Below are 21,990 nucleotides of genomic sequence, written 5' to 3'. Positions count from 1 at the left end.
TAAGTTTTCCGTCTGCTAGGAGTTTACATACGAGTAGTTCGACGCATGCCCTAATTGTAACCGCTTCCGTTAATTAAAGCTAAATGTTGCCGCTTCCGAGAGAAGCTGTGAAATATTTTGTGGTTTGATAAACGCCTCCGTGATTAGTTCATTGCTAGCGTTTCAGTTTAGGATAAGACCTCGTGTAATCAAGACCGTTTCTAGATAGAAGAAAAGTTAGACCGTAATCCTCGATAAGTAGTCAAGACCCGCGAACGTTGCTAAGCAACAATTTATTTTGTGATTATGTTAACTCAAAGTTGTGATTCAAAGCAAAACCTATCGCTAGTTTTTTTTACCTTTATCCTATATTGGTTTGGTGTTTATCGCTTACGCGTGTACCAACCCGGAAATCGAGTGCAAATTCTAACTTGAAAGGAAACATTTACACTTATTCCTCATCATCTGACTCATCTTGCTTGTATCAGCCCTTAAAAAAGATGTTACCAAGTTGCAGACATTGTTGAACATTTCAGCCAGTTGTTTGTTGCGTTTGAGGTTTCTATTCCGTTATGGTTAAATAAAATACTGAAATGAAAGTTTAAAAAACGAGCACCAGTTACTTGATTCGCGAAATTTAATTACCTTGAAAAACAGTGATTCGTCAAAATCGCGAATTTTAAGTCTCGCGAAATATTTTTATTCCAAATACGCGAAATTAAAGTCGCGCGAAAATAAGTGATAATAAGGTACTTTTTTTTCCTTAAAGAAGTTGTAGTTTCTCCCCAGCTTTCTGAAAGATACCTAGCAGATTCAATTTTGTAGAGATCCATTGTGGCCATAACCTTACTCCCATAAAGGTGCACCCCCGTTAGAAGGATGCTTGCTTTCTCATCATCATCGTCATCATCATCGTCATCATCATCATCATCATCATCATCATCATCATCAATCTTTATTTATACACGAAATCGTATCATCTTACATGGTCTTCCTAGGAATCGTGTTTGAACTAAACTAAAATATCCCTTGTTTCCGGCACCGGAAAAGACCAAACCTGTTGGACGTACTAACTTTTTTTAGAGAGTTCCTCAGCTTCATTTTATCTGAAAACCTGTTACCTACTTTACCGAAGAGCATTTACTGCCATCATTTGTCGTGGATGCAGCATATTTCCCTGACTGCTATTAAAAGAGACAATGCATGTATAATAACAAATCATCCCACGTGCTCGCGCTGGATAGGAGATGATAAAAAAGCGACGTTGGTCAGGAAGATAACTACAATTATTAAAAACTGGATCATTGGATAATGCAATTCAAGACGTTTTATTAGCTTAGCCATTACGTTATATGAGCCAATATACCATAATCTAATATCTGTACATTGTAACATCCGGTTTCTTCTTACAAAATAAATTCGAGAAGATTTGTCTAATATATTGGGGACGTTTTCTTTAATAAAACAATTATTTAACCGAAAATTCATAGTAGTGACACGACAGGCAGTTTATACAACTTCCGATAGGAAAAACAACGAAATAATCACTTTACAACGATGTGCATCCTTTACAAGTAATGAATTGCCAGGTTGGAGGATTAAAACCTTAAAGGGAAACATATATTCAGAACTGGTGTTAAAACTTCACGTTGAGCGAGAGGAGTTCAGCAAATTTACATATGGTCTGATGTGCATAAAATTATAGTCTCTAATAAAAGACACCAAACATAGCGGCTGCCTAGAAGGATATCATTTATCAGTCTTTTGTAACTGGAGTACTAAACCAAAATTCTAACCGAAGCCTCCTGGAATGTATCAACTGACGTCGTTGCTGTTGAATATTTAACGTATAGATTACAAACAGCCACACTAAAAAAAAATAAAAAAAAATGTTAAGCACGTTTTACTGCGTGTAGTGCTTTTGTGGAATCCTAACCCTATCCCTAAGGGGCCGACTACTTAACTCTTGAGGGGGGGTGGGTAATTTTGAAAATTTCCTGCAAGCTCTTGTTGGAAGAAAAAAATTGCATGCAGCCCAAATGTAACTGAAGAAAAAGAGCATTTAGAGCGGAAAAAATATCCTGCACAGCAGATTGTTAGAAAAAAATTTTTTGGATAACCAGAAAATCACCCACCCCCCCCCCCCCCCCACAAAAGTTAAATGGTCGGCCCCTAACCTCAAACTCTAACCATAACCCCAACCTCTTAACACTCAACCTAACCCAACATATGGCTGTTTGGATAAGGGCTTATTCAATCTCTGAGCTCTACGGCCGAGAGGATCCATAAAAAAAGTGACCTTTCCAAACAGTGACTTATAATCAATAATTAATCCCACACTTCGTTGTTGAAACAGTGTTATTGGATTTCTTTACAAAATTGTTTACGTCAAGATAAATTTTTTTTTATCATTAATAATTTGTTTCTTAATGTTGATTATTTCTTTCCGGAGAAATTCATAAAAGTAAATTTACAAACACACGGTGCTTAAATATATCTATGTAAAAATTCATGCATCCTAGATATAAGCTGGTGCTAAAACTTGGTTCAAGTTCCACTGTAGATTAAAATGTTTCGAGGATCATCACAACAACATCGTTATTCGATTTTTTACCCCAAAAGAGTTAGCCTTCTGACACGTGTAATGCTCGCACAGCTTTGTTCAAACTAGTGGAAAGAGTTCCAAAAATAATTGAAATTCTGTGACAATTTTCTTAAACCATACCACTCATTTATCTCTCCGTTCAACTGCTCGTGTTTTTTCTGAAAATTGAATCCAACGTTTTTAATCAAGCCGCTCTCCTATGTTGCCTTTGTATTGTTCTTCATGACTTCTTCAATCCAGCTCCTAAAGTACAAGACATCTGAAAAGACTCCCGGGTCACCGCTGTGCATACAGCCCTCATTTGCCCAACTTGTAACTCCCATCAAATACCAACGGCCGTCTCTCTCACAGGCCAGCGGTCCACCACTGTCACCTTTACATGTACCTCGACTCTGACCCAGGGTTCCAGCACAGCGCATATCTGACGTTACATTATTAACTCTTTTCTGTTTGTAATACAGTTGACAAACTCTGTGAGCTACAAGAGGAATTAAAGTCTCTTGAAGAATGTTTGGCGTCGAACTAAGAGGTCCAGTACGACCCCAGCCGGTGACGTAACACTTGGTACCGTCGTCAAAATCAAAGTTTGGAAGGCATATTGGCGACACATGCGCATCAAAGAAGATTGGTGTCCGGAGCTTCATCAAAGCGATATCATTTTGTAAAGTTTTTTGGTCGAAATTCTCGTGCACAATTATCTTTTCTATAGGAACAGTTTGCTCTCTTCCTTCACTGACCCCTCTGTGGAGTTCACCTGACGATGAAAGGAACAGGCCAGTGGTCAGTGGTCATACCTATGAGCATGTATACTAGAGTCCCGCTGGAAATTTCCCAAAGGGAGAAGGCATGTTGAGACTCCTTCTCCACTACCTTACTCATCCCAACCACCCACCCACCCCACCCCCATCCCAGCTCAAAATTTCAATCCTTTGAGAATGTAATCTTGCACACTTTAGTTTAAAATGACTATGCTTGAGCCATAAAATTTCGTTGCAATAAGCGTCTTGGTCAATCACGTTAACAAAACTGACGCTACTATCGTAAATAGGTAACATTACTAGACTACTAGAAGCTATACTATAATTGTCAGAACATTGCGATATAACTGTGTCCCGGGCTTAATGAAAAGACAAAGCTTTCGATTATTAGTAGCAAGAGGTTGTAATTTTGGGGAGGTCAAGTGGCTGTGTTCTACCGTATGGATAACAAACACTCGTACCAACTAAAAAGGGCTTACCAGCAGTGACATTGAAGTTGGCGGGGGTTTTTTTACCAAATTCACTTTTTACACAGTGTGCAGCCGTGACAATCCAGTAGTGATCCAAGATGGAGCCACCACAAAGATGAGGGATGCTATCGGTTTTGTCAAAGTATCCGAGCTGGACCTGCCATGGCCACTCCCCTGGTTTAGCTTTAGCTCCTGCCACAATCTGCGGCGACCAGGTATGATGCACGCGTTTAACGCCACAAGGTCCTGTTTGGAAAAACAGCCAAACTTGCATTATCTTTCTGGGCATGCACTATGTCTAAGTGAGATACAATGAATATTTGAAGTTCATATATTTTGAACTGCGGTATTAGATACGTATGATGCACGATCCTCGCAGTAGATAGCGCCATGCAATAGCGAAAATCAGACCTGAAAAAAATCAGGCCTGTACAGCGCTATCTACTGCGAGAATCGTGCATCATACGTATCTAATACCGCAGTTCAAAATATATGAACTTCATATATTCATTGTATCTCATTTATCACTTTCACGGGTTTATTACGAATCAACTTAACGGCCTGCTCCCAGTTGGCTTGTTAGCTCTGTTGGTAGAGCGCTGCACTAGTATCGCAGAGGTCCGTGGTTCGAGTTCCGTACAGGCCTGATTTTTTTCAGGTCTGATTTTCGCTATTGCATAAATAGCGCTATCTACTGCGAGGATCGTGCATCATGCGTATGTCTAAGTGGTAGCTTAATTATAACTCTTCTCAATCAATATTATTCTCGAAGACAGTTCCTATGTTTGAAAACTATCAGACGCTCAGTATGTGAGGCTATTACTATCATTGGGCTACTACGACAAAATTAACCAATTATATTACACGAGACAATAATGCTTCTAACTGAGTTCTTTTGTGCAACTAAGTGCGTTGGCCAAAAGCAAGCTAAGATAATAACGAATTTCTATGGAATTTACAGATAGCTCGTTTTTTATAACCGGATTGTTCAGTTTAGTTAACATGTTCTCAAGTAATACTGGTCATTCAAAACTCTTTGGACATAAAGGACGGATTCATAACTGAGAGTCTTAACATACCCACAAAAGACACGTTCAAAGCTGCCTTTTCGCCTTCACCAAACTCGTTGTGCGGTATACAGACGTATGATCCATTATCTTCAGCCAGAGCGTGCGTGATGTTGTGAATACCACTGGATGTATTGGACACTAAGATGCCATTGTGATAAATATTATAGGATGTAACCGGTGGATTGGCCTTTGCTCTACAAGTTAATACCACTGATGAGTTTAATACTGCAATATTGTCTGGAACTGATGCCCCAAGCTTAGTGTCGTATGGTTTATCTGCAGAATATAGTAACAACCGGTTCAGCAAATCAATCAAATTGGTTGGTTACTAAAGACAATCCTTTTTTCAGAATGTCAAATGTTTTTACTCACGTAACACACTTAGCACCGCCGTTTTAGTATCAGGAAGCCCAACTCCGTTCCTAGCTGTGCAGATGTATGTACCTCCATCGTATCTACTAACATTCCTCATAACGAGCTGTTCACCTGCTGGGAATACTTTGCTATTGTCTCTTAGCTTACTCCAAGAGATTTGAGGAGCAAATTTCCCATATGGGGCATAAGAAGTAGCATTACAAAAAAATGACACACGTGCACTTTCGTTGACAGTCATGTTCCGTGGGAAGTGCATGATAGAAAAAGCACCTGTTGACAAACATTGGAGGAATTTAGATCGCAGTTCTCTTTATTTCTTTGAAGACTTGACGACAAAGCAGGTCAATGACCCACAAGCTTAGGACTAGTTTCTCTGTATTTCTGCACAAATCAAAATACCATGGACACAACGCCAGGTGGATTACTTTTTGATGCTGTGCTTGTTGCTTGAGGCCTACTTAAGTCGCCTCACGTCGCGTGAAATTTCGGAAATATTGTACTTAAATCAGTTGAGTCGCTTCGAGTCGCCTAAAGTTATGGCGACTGAAAGTGCAAGAGCTGGTCTTACTTACCAATCACCGAAACCTGGACAGAGCCGTTTGAACCAAAGCCAAGCCTATTGATAGGTACACACATATAGGTTCCTGCGTCAAAATATCTGGCCTTGTGAATAACATGCACTCTTGTAAGACTTGTCCTTAAGTAGACACCATTACGATAAAACTTGTATTGACTTGGCGGTGGGTTGGCATCAGTTATGCAAGTCATTGCAATGCGACCATTTCCTAGCACCACTGCATTTAATTTATCGGTTGTTAATCTTGTGGTTATTGGATTATCTTTAGGAAAAGAGAGAAATTGAGATTTTGATTTTAGGCAAACAGTACACCTCCTCTAACAGACGCTTTTTGGTGTGTGGTGAATATAAATACGAGAATATGTCCAGAGCTTGTCTTAACTTACTGAATTAACATTAACTGACTTAATTTGAAAGAACTTGGTCAAGTTTCAAGTACGGACAATACTAATCGTCGTGTAGTTTCCCACCATTTCGTTAGTATGAAATAAACGATTCTCGTTCTCAGATGATGCATTTGCTGCGTCTTTAAATATAATGGACAAAATGTGAAAAAAGGACTCAACATTCTTGGTAACTGCAAAATGCGAAAAAAGTCCCGTGGGAGGTTAGGCAATGATGCTGTGGAAAACATATATTCTCCTTTTTAAGCTGTGGTCTTTGAGAATTTGAAGTGAAGCTTGACTCACGATAAAGACACCTCGAACAATAATTGCCTAGGTGACTTCAACAAGAAACTTTCTGAACTTACAAAGCACGTTCACGTATGCCGACTTGGACACAGGATTCCGCACTCCATTATCACTGACGCATCTGTATTCACCACGATGCGACCGACCAGCAGCTATGATTACTAAAGTATTCCCAGTGACCAATGTTTTACCATCTGCAACTCTTATCCAGGACAGCTGAGCCGCTGGTCTTCCTGTGGCATTACAGTACATTGTAACATTTCTTCTTTCTTTTTCCAAAATAGTCACGTTACAGCAAATGTAGTCGACTGTCGGCGAAACTACAAACATGTAAAAACACAAATCTTGAAAATCAGATCACGCAGTGGCTTTGAAAGACTTCTTCGAAAAAAAAACATTATCAGTCGCCATCAAGGTTGATGCTTTTCCTTACTGATATTTAAGCATATCAGATACTGTTCTGATACAAAGTGAATCATTCGGGAGGGGGGTTGGGAGGAGGAGTAAATCATTGGGGAGGGGTGGAAGGAGGGGGAGAGTGCATTAACTGACAAACACCGTTAAAGGCACTGATAATTTGCGCCCAACTTAAACTCTGCCGTCTTATTTACTTTGGTGATACACTATCATTTCTTTCTTTATCATATTGTTTACCTGTATAAATCGATGTTAACGCCCAAATCTAACTGACGTAAGGCTCACGATGAATTTTCGCCTCCGTCTAAGCCAGAACATGTTCTATCTTGTGACTATCCTATTATCAGAAATTCTACTCACAGTTATCCATCTCCACCCGCGCAACAGCTGACACGTTTTCACCGCGAATACTTGTTGCGGTACATCGGTAGCTGCCAAAGTCTGATTTGTAAGCATTTTGTATTGCCAGTGTTGGTTCTGTGGAATATACTTTGCTAGTGTCGCCAATTTTCCACCATGTTATTGTCGGGGTTGGATTTCCCGTCGCATTACAGAAAAATTCAAATGCATCTGTTTCGTTCACAAGTTGATAGGCTGGATAAATGGTGTGGATAGCTGGGGACTCTGTAAGGTAAAAAGTAAGTCTTGGACCTTTCCCTTCCAGTTCCACATTGCATGCTGCAGTTTGGCTTTAAGATAGAGGACCACTTGCTCATCAGTTGAAATACTTTTGACGGTTATCTTCCGTAAATAAGTTGATTATTATCATTATCATTGGTTAACAATGTTACTACGGATGACATTTTAGGACTCGAGTAAACACACTAGATATACTAAAAAACAACTATAAGCCATTTGGAGTCAACTATTCTCCCACTTGTTTGTACTAAGAAAACGAATCTAATCATCAAGCCACTTACTATAAAGAGCGAGGGAAAAGTTTGCCTGCGCTGCACCAGCGACATTAGAGCAGTTGCAACTGTAGACTCCTTGATCCAAAGTAGTGAAGTTTTCAATAACATAAACACCTCTATTTGCGCCTAGTAAATTACCCTCGCGATATATGTGACAGAGTGGACCAGGGTAGCCATATGACCAGCACCGTATGGCAACAGAGTCACCCCAAATTGCCACATTCCAAGACGCGTTGCTGGTGATTACTATTTTCCTCGGAGATCCTTCAGAGAATGAAACAAGAGAAGTTCATTTCATACAAGGTCCATCTTTAGATTGGGGAACAATAACTAAGCTAGAGAAAATCTGGTCTGGATTGCGCTTCTCATCCATAACACTCACAGTTTCAGCACTTTGTATAGGTCATTCCAAAAAAGAGAACAGCCCCGTTACTGCAAACTATTTGCAATTCCCAGAAACTCAAAACGTTCTGTAGAAGTAGAGGAGAGTACGTTTGCTTTTCTGGGTATTCAAAATTAATGAGCCCTCAAATTTGCTAAGTTCACAACTCATCTGAGTTTTAACAATGCTACTTCTGATTCATCAAATGTACGCAATTTCAATGTATTCACTCCGGAATAGTCAAGAAAAAAATTAATCCACCAACCTAAAACGTCGAGTACTGTAGCTCTGGTGTCAGTGCCCACATCATTAGCTGCCCAGCACTCATAACTGCCAATATCGGACTGAGAGATATTCAGTAGAGTGACGTTACCAGTCACCTGACTCCCCGAAAGAACTCTTCTATTTTTTTTCCATATCACACGTGGTGTGGGGAGACCAATTACGGTACATACTAACGTAACCTCACTGCCAAGTTCAGCTGTTCGATTTGGGGAAATCCACACGATTTTTGGTGGGACTGAAAACAAGGAAAGAGAATGAGAATATGAGCTAAGAGCTAAAGAGGAACTAAATCTTTGAAAATCGTTCGTTCGAGCTTTCCAAATTATATTTGAGACCGTGAGTTTTAATCAAGAAAGGTAATTTCCAAGGGTCTAACAAGTGCGGTGCCATCAAATTGACCTTCCTGCACACCATTACTGATAAAAATACTTTGTAATTACCAGTGGCCCGGTAGTTTTCATTGTGGCCCACTGATTAAACAAACCATCAAATGACTAAAATTTAATAATAGTATTCAAGCGTGACACGATCGAAATCACCAAATGGCAGGAAGAAGCTGCCATCAAAAAGCGTGGTGGAAGATTTGAACTGACCATAAATAATTCCATCTGGCGATCACAGCGATTCTTGAGCCCGAACCTCTGGATTGAGGGAACAAGGCTTTCTTCACTCAAACACAGTGCCTCTAAGCGAGAAGGCAAGGACAGAAGCACTTGGCGGAAACTAATGAAAACACTGAGTCTAGTTACAGCTGAAACTCTTTTACATTTACATCGTACCTGGTAACACCAACAATTATTTTAGTCCCATGGCATAATTTCGAAGTTTAACGGTCCACTAACCTAACGTTTCAGCCGTCTTCTCGCACTCTGTATTTCCCTGGAACTCAACATCGTCGATAGCGATATCACTGCGTGCAGTGCTACCAACAGCACCTTCAAACATCACCTGAACCAAACAAGGATAAAGTAAAATACGTGAAAAAAATCGTTTGTCATGAAATACTTTACTTCATGCAGGTGACGTATGTTCGTGAAAAGATCAGCTGCCGTACCCTGCAAGTGACATTGAAATTAAGGGGTACAGTTGCCCTGTACCAAGCATTTCCCTGGTTGCCTGACAACTGCCACAAAACTTGATCTCCAGCCTTGACTGTGAGCGTACCAATGGACTGTCCATACATATGATAAAAGAATACCATACACGTGGTGTTTCCATCACTTCGTATATATGGAGACACGAGTGAAGCAATTTCACCCATGCTTCGTCCAGATGCCTCAATGTAAAAGTAAAAACCTGCAGTGGGGAAAGAACTACAATGAAATAAGGGTGGTCATGGTCATTCCTGGATGTAACGCAAAAGCTTTGCGTGACATCCCTTAGGCAATTAATAATGTTGGTGGAGTTACTGATACTAGAGGAGAGAAAAAAACAACAATCAGTGATTCCGACAGTTACATGCACATTCAATACTGAAACAAACAAACCAAAAAACGGTTGATTTTAAGTTCCGTCGACGAATAAAAGAATGTAAATCGTCTTATCGTGAACGTGGAACCAAAAACTAAGCTTTTTCTAACACTAAAATACACACGAAAAATTTTTAATTGTATCATCATGTTGATAACTCGTTCACATTCCTCGGTATGAAGCATCCCTTACCATTCCCAGAGGTGTGATCCTGGGATGGTCCGGTTTCACTTGATATCGTCGAACCAAACTTCCTGGTCCATGTAAATCCCTGGCTGCCTGGTCCATTCTCCCAACCGCAATACCAAGTGTCAAATGAGCAACTTGCATCTGCAGAGAGAGTTTCAGACATTAAAGACTTTGTCGAAACACCCAGGTACCAAAAACTTACGAAGCACAAATCGATTGCTTGACGGACTGGCTGACTTCTAGGAATTAATGAATTTGCGGTTTGCAAATATTATCTGATAATCGTATTAGCTTATTGCCGTACCTTTTGCCTCCACAGTGTAATTAAAGTCACATTTCACCCCCACATCTTTACTGTGATCACAGTTACTTTTTCCCCAGCCAGCATGTGGACAAGCTGCGAGGGTGCTCTCATTTCCCGTGCAGTTGACATCATCTAACCATATTGGTCCATCGTTAGCACTACCGAAGACTGTCCTGTTGGTAAAGTCAAAAGCTCTTGGGTATCCCAGCATACGACACACCACATGGGCATCATTCAAGTCCCAGTGATCTTGGCATATTGTACCCCACTGGCCATTGTAGTAAAGTGAAACACGACCTTGATTTGGGTGACCACCGCCATTCAGCAGCTCAATAAACACAACTGTTTAAAAAAGTCATATTGTGATCGAAAATGCCGAATTCACACGTATCTACTTGTATTCGGTGTTGAGCTCAACAATTAAGTCATAAAAGAGTGACTTGTTTATCATTTAATGGTTCATGTCTGTAAAATAGAACTGCGTGGTGAGTGTCTGCCTCAAACCGTTCTTTTGTATCCTCTCATCTTCATTTTCTGGGGGTTAATCTCTATGCTAAGCACACTCACATGGAAGTCCCTGATTGATCACAGAATCTAACTTATTTTACTAATCGAGAGCCGTTCCACACTGACAACAAAGGGGTAACACAACTTAACGTCTATATTCATGTCAAAGCCTTGGAAAGTGATTGCATTTCGACAGTTGTTAATGAGCTGGAACAACGACTGCACGGGCTACTTACTGGGGTTTGTGGACGAAATAACAGAGCTGGACATGACGGCCAACGACGAAGAACTCGGAGATACGTCTATAGCTTCTGTAACTCGAACAATATGGGTTTGGAATTGTATTGATGTTGGACTGAAGGGTATTGGTGGAAGCACCTGTGTCGAAATAGACTGAGCCAATGTGGATGTAACTGCTGTTGTGCTAGAAAAAAAAGATTTTTGTGTTCTTGCTGACATGGTTTGTCCACTGAAAAAGTGAGATGGTTTTACTGTTGGCGAGCTGTAACATACGACCTCTGCATCTTTTTTGTGATCACAGTTATTGACACCCCAACCACTGTGACGACATTCTAATAAAGACTTCTCTTGTCCTGTACATGAAATGTCACTTAGCCATACTGGACCAGTCCCACCCCGATAATCAGTACAACAGCCAGCTTTCCAGGCTCCCGCGTAACCCAACATTCGACAAACAACTGAAGCATCCGGAATATCCCAACTGTCTCTACAGATGGTGCCCCAAAATCCATTACGATACACTTCTACTCGGCCTCTATTGGGAGTAGTTCCGTCCATAAGACGTACGTATATCGGAGAATCTAAAACAAGAAAGAAATAACATCCCCAATTAAAAGTGTGAAGAGTACCCCGCTGTCCTGTTAGATAATGATAGTGCAAGGCAGCTTATTGGTACTTATGGATTTCTTTTTCTACTGGCTGACTATATATTGTACACAATCTGTAGAGAGACATTATGAAAATGTTTCTTTAGAAGCAGTGCTGATATTGGCTTCCTGGAACCTGAAAATCCCCTGGGTAAATTCAGAGACATGTTAAAATTGTGATATAGCCTCCCAGTAGGTCAGGGGTACACCTGAAAGATTACCTATTACATCTAAAAGTAGAGACTTCCACAGACGACAAAGACTCGCCTTCTATTTCCACCTCTATGATACTCTTCGGAGATGCAAATGAGCTAAGAAATGTGCAACGAAACCGGGAAGCATCAGTGTCCGTGACATTGTTCAATTTGAGTGCCATGTCCTTTCCAGGAATCACATCAAAAGTGTCCTCATTGTCGATTTCCTGATAAATACCATTGTAATACTGTTTAACAGCCATGATCTGCCACTGATTGCTGTAAAGAAACTTCTCACGTTCCAAGAGAATCAAAGAAAAGCGATCCGCTCTCTTCCTTTCTTCTGTTGTTAGTGATATTGTCCATTCTAGTGTGATGGGTGATCCTCTGTATACACTGCGGGGCTGTTTGATGGTCCAAGACAGAGATTCTTCGAAAAATGAGAGGGATTAAAAAGTGAGTAAAAGGAAAAAAAAGATACTTGGCTATTAAAATAGGGTTTGAGAGGTATTACATTGCAGCTTACCTGACACACAAAATAGCGAAAAAAACGTCCAAACTGTCAGGGAGTTATCCATGATCAACAATGACCAAGAAGTTCTTCTTAAAACTTGAGGCGGCCGTTCAAGTTCACCTTAAGAAAATGAGAACTCAAGAATTACACACGTCCGGATTAACCATCTTTTCATAAACCAATTAATTTTCGATCCAACTGAGGCGGGGCCACCTCGATTCAGTGTAGTACGTGCCTTCTGCTAAAAGACAACTTCGGTACCCTTTCTTTTGTTTTTCTCTCGAGCGCCACGGATTTAATCCGTGACGCTCGCTTTCAAGAAAAGCATATGCGTGACGAACGCGAGCTATTTAACGCGCGCGGGGTATTCAAAGTTCTACCCGGAAATATTAAGAAAAAATTTACCACACCTTCAGTGTTATTTCCAGATGGAGACACTTCATGATGACTTGCAACACAAGGCTGCGGAATATATAATAAAACTTATTAGCATTATGGGAAGTCAATATTTTTCCGCATGATATTTCCTTCACCGTCGAAAATAGGATAATTATGTGGAATCAATATTTTGCCACCTGATATTTCCTTAACTGGCGAAAATAGGATAAAATGCTAACCACAGAATCAAGTTGTGAACATTAATTACAAAAACACTTTTCATAAAGCTAGTCATCATCTTCCGAGTCATCTCAATTCCTTTCTTTCGACGCACAAATTTGAAAAGCATTGTTTACATACGTCAGATCTTTGATGAAGGTCTACTTTATTTTTAAAATAATAAGGTCCAAAAACCTTGCATATTCTTATCTAACCTACCGCTTAAAACTTAGTTCTAATTATTGCAAATGAATGAAGGAATTCTTTGGTTTTCGTTGCATTCAGTCGTTCACTCGGCATGGCCGCTCTGACATCGCCAACTCACAGATTTACAATCGCACTGAGACAAATACAAGAGAAATGAAATCACACAGATGTCTCACTAAAATCTCTTACAGACAAAGCACACATTACTGCTATTGTTCCAAAAGGAAAAACATAATAGGTAAACATGTGGAAAGGCTAAAAAAAAACTGCTTTGCCCACAATAATTACCCCAGGCATGAAAATTTTGTCCTAGTTTCATGTTGCAAATTGGCGATTTTGAGATTTGCGAAAAGAATTTTGGAAAGTTAACTGAATTCTGTACAATCTTAGAAGGTAATCGATGACTTCGTAGAAGATTTGACGCAACAAAGAAATCTAACCGATAGCTTGCCACTTATCCTTGTTAATACCCTCGAGTTTTTTCATTGCACCAACAAAAATTTTTTTGTGACGTCTTATTTCACGGTGTATTTTGAAACCAATATTTGCGGATCAAGCTAAATTCGCAAAATTTAAAACTTGCATATAATTTTCAAGCTAGGCACACTGTTTGATCTTAACACAGCCTCGAGCAAAAGTAAGGCATCTCTACAGCGCAGCGTCGTCGATTAGTTTCTAATTAAAATTACCCCCAAATGTTACAGAGTCCACAGCAGTTATTATTTTGCTTGGACAGACAACCCTTACACCTTATATTTTCCAACAAAAACGTTATATGCCTTGATCCTTGACAAATATGGATCAATATCGGCCTCGTATATTTTACACATTTAAAAAAAAAAAACCTGTGCGACCTGACTTTTTCTGTTTAGATTTTGCAAGTATTCTTGAGAAACAATTTTCACTCCTTTCGAATCCCACCCGCTAACCATTTTAAACGATTACTACATAATAAATACTTAAGGATAAAAATGAAAAAAAAAAAACCATCAGTTAAGTTGGCTTCCAAGATGTTTAGATTGTCCCCCAGGGCTGGGGCTAAAAATTTGGAGCCAGAAATAGACATACAAGAGAGTGACAAACATGTACACTGTGTACAGCAAATAACAGTATCAGTCATTCTCGGCATGTTTTCATTTCCTGTTGCTTACATAATCATCTTTGCATGATTGAAAAGTTCTAAACAATAGCTCGGGAAAGCGTTTGACGTCAGTTAAGGAGGGACCGCAGAGTTTGTCGCTAACACAAATAAATATACAAAGAGCTTTCGATCATGCCTTACTTCCTCTTAAAGAAGATCGCGTGAAGAATGGAAGATTCCAATACCGCCTGGGTGTTACTACTTTTTCTAAACAGTGTAGTTTTACTAGGTAAGTGATGTTGAAATTAGTTTTGTCAAAGTTTGGTTTGATTGTATCTTTTAAGCGAGCGGCGGGTAAAACTTTCAAACCATGTCGCTAATATTGAGCTGTTTGCCGTATGTAGTCGGTACTTTCTTAAGCCGTCGGGTTTGAATTATGTCTGACTAATGGCTTATATGGTTTTAGAGGGATTTCAATGGTCTTATCAGCAACAAGCAAACCATGTAATCGACGTGGTCGCTGGTTTAAATGTTGCACTCCCATGCGATTATGTGCTGACTCCTCAAGAACAACAACAAGCCGATATATTTCATTTGCTTACCTGGTCCAGAGAACAACCTTATAACAGTGATGAATGGGCCGGATTGGCCATCAACTCAACAATGACTGGAAGCAAAGTCATTTACGATGATCCACAACGCATTTTCATTACGGACAAGACTTTGAATATTATGAACGTGACCGAAGAAGATCACACTCGCTACCAGTGCTCATTTCGAAGCAGTTTCTTCACATCACCGAGTATTATCGAGTTAAACGTACAGTGTAAGTATTACTCGACTGTTAAGGAGTTCTGAAAGTTGTATAGTTATCCTACCTTACGAGTCGCACGGTAAACGTTCTGTGTTGTCTCCTTTACGCCGTAACTCTGATCATTATTATTCATAAAACATTCTCAAAGCAAAGTTTCGTTCGTATATGTAGCTCCAAAATTTTGTGGTCGCCGATAAGGAAAAGTATCAGATTTCGTCACGTAGCGCGAATCAAACAATTTTGGAGGCTAACGGTAAATTTGGAGTGCTAAAAACTTCACGATCGATTGACGCCATTTCTTTCGATTTGTATCTAGGCCTTTGGTTGTCAACAAGTTTGTTATTCACACATATGACTTGTCAAAGGTGATGAAAAATGTATATCTATTAGATAGACACATGTCAGATCATTTGTTGTCACTTAGAAATTAATCTTAATTGGCTTCGTAGAAGAACCGTCTGCCTGCATCTTCTATTTGCTTTTTACAAATATGTGTTCCTTTTTGCTCCTTTTTTCAAACTTACTGTTCAGGAGCCATTTTTAAAAATTTGGAAAGACACTGTGTTTAATAGAGAACACTTTCTCATTCTCATGCCAACCAAAGTTATAGACCTTCTGAGTGAAAATAATATTTTAAATACATGTAATGGATGAAAATTTCAATTATTGGACATCTTCAAGCGAGACAAGCAAACATTGATGTTAAGCAGGTGTGTATTATAACACGTGTCATTGATTTGCATACCAGAAATTTGGAGTGAAAGGAGAAATGCAAAATTTAGCACACAATCATGGTGAACAAGCAAAATGTTATAAGGACATAAAAGCTGTTCTTTTTAAGAAACAAATTACTCTTGATTTGCATTAAAAAAATATATTGTAAATTATTTCAATGTGAGTCAAATCTTTGGCATCTTTAAGAGGTAGAAACTATAAAAGTATTGTGTTCCAATTTTCCTAGCCAGGGGTGTTGTGCTTAATGTAAGTATATAACTATTCTGGATTTTAGTTGTAGTATTAGAAACTTTTGGAGAATATACAAGTATGGAAGAATTGTGGGGGAGGGTGACAAAACATTCCACAGACTCTGCTTTTTCCTTAAGGGGGAAATACATGTTGTATGTAGACTCTTGCTACACTAGTAGCTTGTTTAAGTCAGAAGAAGAGTATATCAGTGTGGACCTCCCTTTGGTAGAAAGATTATCAGTTCTAAATCCCAAGTGCTAAAATTGAAGTCTCAGCAATGATATCATTAGGATGTTACAGCTTGTCTGTTTTGTTCATCAAGTGTTATAAAAGATTAGGCAAGTAACAAAGGTAACTGACATGTTAGCTGCTAGGTAACAGACATTGTTGCCTGGAAACTTCAACTGGGCTGTAAAGAAGATGAAATCCATATATTTTAATTTTAATATATGATTTTAATAATTTAATATTTTAATATATGAAGGTCTTCATTACAAGTCCCTAATGTACATCTTTCAAATTTATCCTCACCTCATTGATTTTTGGTAAAGCTGTTCCCCTCTTGCTGAAGCCCCCCATGCAAGAGAAGTGAATAGTACTTGTAAATAAATTGCTGGATGCTTTATTTTGCTATGAGTGAATTAATGATTGTGAAATGTTTAAAATGAGCTGTTCTTGTGATTTTTTTTGTGATTCTCCAGACAAACCTACAGACACTCAGCTCAGTAGTTCAGTAGAGCCAGCTCAAGAAGGGAAACTGTTAGTGATCACATGTGCGGCACGTGCCAATCCCTCAGCAGAGTACAAGTTTTACCATAACAACAATTTGATCAGCTCTTCCAGTACAGGTGTGCTTACTTTCATCAGTGTCGAGAAAGAAGATCAAGGAACTTATCGCTGTGTTCCTTCTAATAAACTGGGTGATGGCCTAGAAGCTTCCCTCACTGTGACTGTTGAAGGTATGTGACCACATACATCTTGATTTTACAAGTGAAGTTTTTTATACATGCTATTTAGAAAGAAAAAGACTCTTATCTTGATAAAAGAAAACACTCCTGCTTGTGATGGATTTTGTCGCATCTTTATTCAATGTGTCTGTAAACCATTCCAAGAGATTTGGCATATTACAATGCAATCTACATTTTTGTAACATGCTAGAGGAGTTACTGAAAAGACTTAAACCAATTTTGATGGTTTGTTTTAATAATTAAGTTCACTTTACTACTGTTTTCAGCTATTTTTGTACATTAACTTACGATTTATGTTTAATGTAGATGGAGAGGAATTCCCAGTTTGGGGATATGCTGCTATTGGTGGAGGTGTTTTATTTGTCCTGTTAATAGCCTCCTTGATCATCATATATTGCCGTTCAAAGAAACACAATAAGGAAGGTAAACAACACCTTCAGTTACTGAGCTATACTGTGTAATCCTGAAATTGTTGCATGCTTAACAGGTTAAAATATTCTAAGCTGCTAAAAAAAAAAAAAAAATGGAAATAGCCAGTCATAAAGCGAGTTATTTAATTAAACACACAAAAGGAACTGAGATGGATGGAAGCTTTTTTTAAATAAAATAATTTTCTTTTTTTTATTTTGATTTGAACAGATAAGGGAGATATGGGATCACAGAATAATATTTCAAGGTATGATAATTATGATTTGGTGATTTAAAGTAACTTAAACTTACAACCAAGGCTTAGGAAGGGGTCCTTCTTTTGGGAGTTCCCAGTAGTTGGAATGACTTTGTCTGGTTTTGTACCAAAAAACTTATAACCAAGAACATCAGCCAGGAGCTTGTTACTAATCATCTGCCTGTTTTTTCTTTCTTTTCCCTTTTAATATCAATGTTGTTATTTCTGGACTTTCCCATGTTGATGTTATGTTTGACAGAGTCAAGCAATTAAATTCAAAGCCAACAAAAAATTATGTTTCCATTTATTATAAAACAGGAGCACACCTTGTGCCTCAGACCAGTGTAATTTAACCTTGATCAACACTTTCTGACCTGAAGTCATCTTTATCATTTGCTCTTTCAGACAAGGAACCAAAAGAGGCTCTCGCATTGGTCCCACAATCTATGGAGATCAGACAAATGGGGGGGGACTGGAGGTGAGCAATCTTTGAGTAAAAACTTGTCATACATTTCATTTTATATATATATGTGAATAAATAGTTTTGTTTTGCTGAAATAAAACTTTTGTTTGGAATTATTGCTCCTTATTTTGATAGTTTGTTTTTCTAGGGGGTTGAGGGAAGAGGGGGTTGATAAAATAAAATTTTAAATATTATTCACAATGAACGAGGCAATGTAAAAGTGTTCCCACCAATTAAAAAATAGTCACCGGTTGGTCCTAAGGCCATGTTGTTTCATTTGCACAGCAAATATTTGATTTTGATGTTTCTTTTTCTCATAGATTGGTTATCTGAATGGAGCCATGAGCCTTAATGATGTTAGAATGAGTCGCGAGGTTTGTTTTCTTTTGTTTTCAGTGTATTTTTGTGGAGTATCCTAAAAGCAATCTCTTTTGATAAATGTCGTTGCTGTGCCGTTGTCACGTGTTGCACTCAGGTCATTATCATCCTCTGCCAGCGAGTACATTATATAAGCCCAGCACCATTATATAAGCCCAGCAAGGTGTTTTCATCCCTTAGATGCCTGATCTTAAAGAAAATTTCAATTATCATTACCTGGAATGACACATTGAATGTAGCAATTGGCAGAGAATGTTCCCACCACTTAAAAGAATAGTTTCATCAATTGGTCCAGCAGACATTTTGTTTCCTTTGTGTGACAAATATTTGATTTGATGTTATTTTTTCTGATAGATTGGTTATATGAATGGAGCCTATAGCCTTAATGATGTCAGGAGGAGTCACGAGGTTTGTTTTCGTCTGTTTTCATCCTCCCTGCAAGCATACTCTCTTTTGATCCCAATGTTCTTGTTATACTTTGATCACGTATTGTACTCTGATGGCCATCATCCTACCAGCTAATGCATTGTAAGGCACCAAACTGTTTTCTTTGAACACTTTCATTTGTTTTGGTTTCTTCACTTAATCATTTTTTTTACTCATTGCGAAAATGGTATTTTCATGTCTTAGATGCCAGACTTAATGAAGGGAACAATGAGTGCAAATGACATTAGATTGGCCGAGGTAAGTAAAGGTTTTCATGCCCACAATTTAAAAATGACTTGATGCTTTTGTGAGAAATACATCTGTTAACAGGTTAGGGATTTACTGTGCACATAGGTGAACCAAGAGATATTACAGTCTTCTTTGATGAAAACCCTAGAAAGCGATAGTCCACCTCTGCCGCTAGGGACCCTTGTCAAACACATTTATTTTCCCACTCAATCTCTTGTGGGAACACAATGTTTGCTAACATATTTTGGTTAACACATAGAGGGTAAGCAAAAATGCAAACTTCATCCCCAGGAAGCAGAGTGATGTTTGCCAACTTACATTATAATTTCAGGACACTTCTGATCAGAATGTTGCTCAATAGTTAATGTTGAATTTTTTCTTTATTAAAACCTGAACCAGCACCCCACAGTGGACAAAGCTTATCCTACCCGCTCTGTTATCCATCTGATTGAGGCCGCAGGAGAAGTAGACTCCACAATTTAACCTCACAGAACACAAAACCCTCATCCAAGACGAGGAAAGATGCAAGCAATCCCCATATTGCTACACAGTGCATCACCTGTATTGTTCAGTTCACAGCCAACAGACTATAGTGGACAGGTTCCACTTAAATAATTTTATATTCAAACGAAAGTCATTTATTTATTACCATCACCGTCATCACTATTTGTGACTGTCACAGTTTTAATCATCTTTTAAAATTTTTTACTTTATCTTTTTTAACGAGCTGAATTTTTACGGTTCACTGTCGATGTATTAAATACAGAAAAATTATATGATAGCCACTGAAAATTTTATGAAGCATTGATAGAGGAATGTGCATCAACTATTCAGGGTACTCATCAAGGTGTGTTCATTGTACAAAAAAGTCAAATATATTTTAATTCATATCCGTTTTAGTGGAACTTTTCGATAGATCCCTATGGTTAATAAATCTTTTTTAAGCCAATAAAGATCTTAACCATTTGAAAGGTACCTGGGTAGGTTTGTTCTGGTGTTTAGTCGTTTGGTTGTGACATTTTCCAATTATGGGGGTGGGGACTGTCCGTATTTGCCTAGAAGTTAAGAGAACGGGGGAATAGTAGGAACAAGTCGGTTTGAGGGGGGGAAGAGACTTTCACTTTCACACACAGTTCACCATCATCGTTTTGGTTCTCGTTTGAAAGAAGGCAAGTTCTTTAAAAACAAAACAACTTCAAGGTTCAAAAGGGTTTTGGTTTTAAGTGTAGTAGTCTTGTCTGGTTTCAGTTTCGATGCTCATCTATCTTAAACCGATCTACATATTTCCACCTCACAATTTCTGTTTTTGTTAACTGGCCATGAAGTCACATGTGGGCAGAGAACAGACGCTGCTGTACACAAATGTGTGACCTAAAAGCAGTGATAGTGACTGATGCAAATCATCAACTGTAACACGCAGTTTCGTGTAATGTTTAATGTGAACGGTGTGGAATTGCCTTACACCCAAGTACGAAAGTACTTAATCAACAGCTAGGAATTGAGGGTGGGGGGATAAGACTACAGTCAACTCTCGCCTTTCGGACACCCTGATATAAGTTACGGACACCCGCTATTACAGACACGAACAATATCCCCGACTGAAAATACAAAGAAATGACAGAACGTAGCCCATGCTGTTACGAACTCTCGCTAATACGGAATTACGGACTCTGTGTGGTCCCAATTGTTTAACTCTTGTTACAACGGACACTTGCTGTATATACTGTCAAATATGATGAATACATTGTTCTGTTAACAACGTGTTGAGCTTTAGCGCCCACTACACAATTTACTCGCGCGGAATTTTAATCGTTGCTGATTTTTAGCCACAGATTTGCGTTTTCCAGGTCGTCGTCTTGCTGACTCCTCGTTTGTTATCCCCTCTTGATTCTAAACGCAAAGCCATTCTCGCCGTCTCGCTACTCTTGATTAGCTTAACGAGTCTCTTCAAAGTAATCTGTTTTGCCATGGAATTTAAACATTACTGGAAACTCGAGTCCCATTCCAGCTCCTCTGTTTACTCGCTTACCACAAATAACTGCAACTCCATTGTGGTCTCTTCGTTTAGAAAAAGAAGCAATTTTAGATAACCCCAAAGGGATGTGTCCAACAATTTGCCCATTTTCTTCTGTACCTGCCACCGCATACCTGTCCTTACCATTTTCTGGTTCTCGTTGAAGAGTCAACACTTAATTAATCTCTGGATTGAACACATCTAGCTACCTAACCCTAGCGATAGTCAATTTAATTTGTGTTCCTAAAAACTTGATGGTTTTATATGAATAACGACAATGACAGCTGTTATATGCTAGAATTGAACATTTTACAACCAATGACTGACTGACTTTAATCGCACCCCGCCATTACGGACTCTCGCTATTGTGGACACCAAATCGCGGTCCCGAGGGTGTCTGCAATAACGGCAGTTGACTGTAATCCTTCGATTGAGAAAAGGAGGCCTGAAGTTAGGAGTAAATTATTTATCTTTGAAGATACTCCACCCACCCCTCCCCGCCTTCCATCAGCATAAATAATGACCAGTACCCTACCACTTATTATCGAAAATGATTTGATTAGTCGGTACTCAA

At 38.9% G+C, this 21,990-nt stretch overlaps 2 protein-coding genes across 3 annotated transcripts; one reads left to right on the top strand and one right to left on the bottom strand.

Moving 5' to 3' along the window:
* Positions 1–1,288: 1,288 nt before the first annotated feature.
* LOC111342374 (uncharacterized) lies at positions 1,289–15,645 on the bottom strand. 2 transcript variants are annotated; one of them, XM_088727609.1, is made up of 19 exons: positions 15,353–15,645; positions 13,406–13,526; positions 13,000–13,051; positions 12,602–12,709; positions 12,149–12,505; positions 11,231–11,815; positions 10,488–10,829; positions 10,187–10,324; positions 9,579–9,820; positions 9,367–9,472; positions 8,505–8,759; positions 7,864–8,121; positions 7,304–7,567; positions 6,586–6,846; positions 5,830–6,096; positions 5,255–5,527; positions 4,892–5,158; positions 3,822–4,058; positions 1,289–3,338 (listed from the first exon to the last, which is right to left on the bottom strand). In XM_088727609.1, the coding sequence occupies exons 4-19, from the start codon at positions 12,651–12,653 to the stop codon at positions 2,782–2,784; spliced, it is 4,461 nt and encodes a 1,486-aa protein (XP_088583735.1). In that variant the 5' UTR covers positions 12,654–12,709; positions 13,000–13,051; positions 13,406–13,526; positions 15,353–15,645; the 3' UTR covers positions 1,289–2,781. The 2 variants fall into 2 exon arrangements, with proteins under 2 accessions (XP_088583735.1, XP_088583733.1); XM_088727607.1 differs by lacking the exon at positions 13,406–13,526.
* LOC148726918 (transmembrane and immunoglobulin domain-containing protein 1-like) lies at positions 14,578–20,377 on the top strand. Its single transcript, XM_088727850.1, has 10 exons — positions 14,578–14,763; positions 14,941–15,300; positions 16,956–17,213; positions 17,529–17,645; positions 17,862–17,898; positions 18,292–18,364; positions 18,670–18,723; positions 19,082–19,135; positions 19,358–19,411; positions 19,802–20,377. The coding sequence occupies exons 1-10, from the start codon at positions 14,703–14,705 to the stop codon at positions 19,883–19,885; spliced, it is 1,152 nt and encodes a 383-aa protein (XP_088583976.1). The 5' UTR covers positions 14,578–14,702; the 3' UTR covers positions 19,886–20,377.
* Positions 20,378–21,990: the final 1,613 nt, after the last annotated feature.

Source organism: Stylophora pistillata, chromosome 7, assembly GCF_964205215.1.
Source record: "Stylophora pistillata chromosome 7, jaStyPist1.2, whole genome shotgun sequence".
In the NCBI taxonomy this organism is placed as follows: Eukaryota; Metazoa; Cnidaria; class Anthozoa; order Scleractinia; family Pocilloporidae; genus Stylophora; species Stylophora pistillata.
This window is presented reverse-complemented; position numbering and strand designations above follow the sequence as displayed.

Coding starts and splice junctions, on each gene's coding strand:
- LOC148726918 (XM_088727850.1), top strand. CDS start 14,703: ATGGAAGATTCCAATACCGCCTGGGTGTTACTACTTTTTCTAAACAGT. Junction 15,301..16,955: donor TATCGAGTTAAACGTACAGT/GTAAGTATTACT, acceptor GTGATTCTCCAG/ACAAACCTACAGACACTCAG. Junction 17,646..17,861: donor AAAGAAACACAATAAGGAAG/GTAAACAACACC, acceptor TGATTTGAACAG/ATAAGGGAGATATGGGATCA.
- LOC111342374 (XM_088727607.1), bottom strand. CDS start 15,421: ATGAATAATAATGATCAGAGTTACGGCGTAAAGGAGACAACACAGAAC. Junction 12,506..12,601: donor TTCGCTATTTTGTGTGTCAG/GTAAGCTGCAAT, acceptor CATTTTTCGAAG/AATCTCTGTCTTGGACCATC. Junction 4,059..4,891: donor TTTGAACGTGTCTTTTGTGG/GTATGTTAAGAC, acceptor TTTTCCAAACAG/GACCTTGTGGCGTTAAACGC.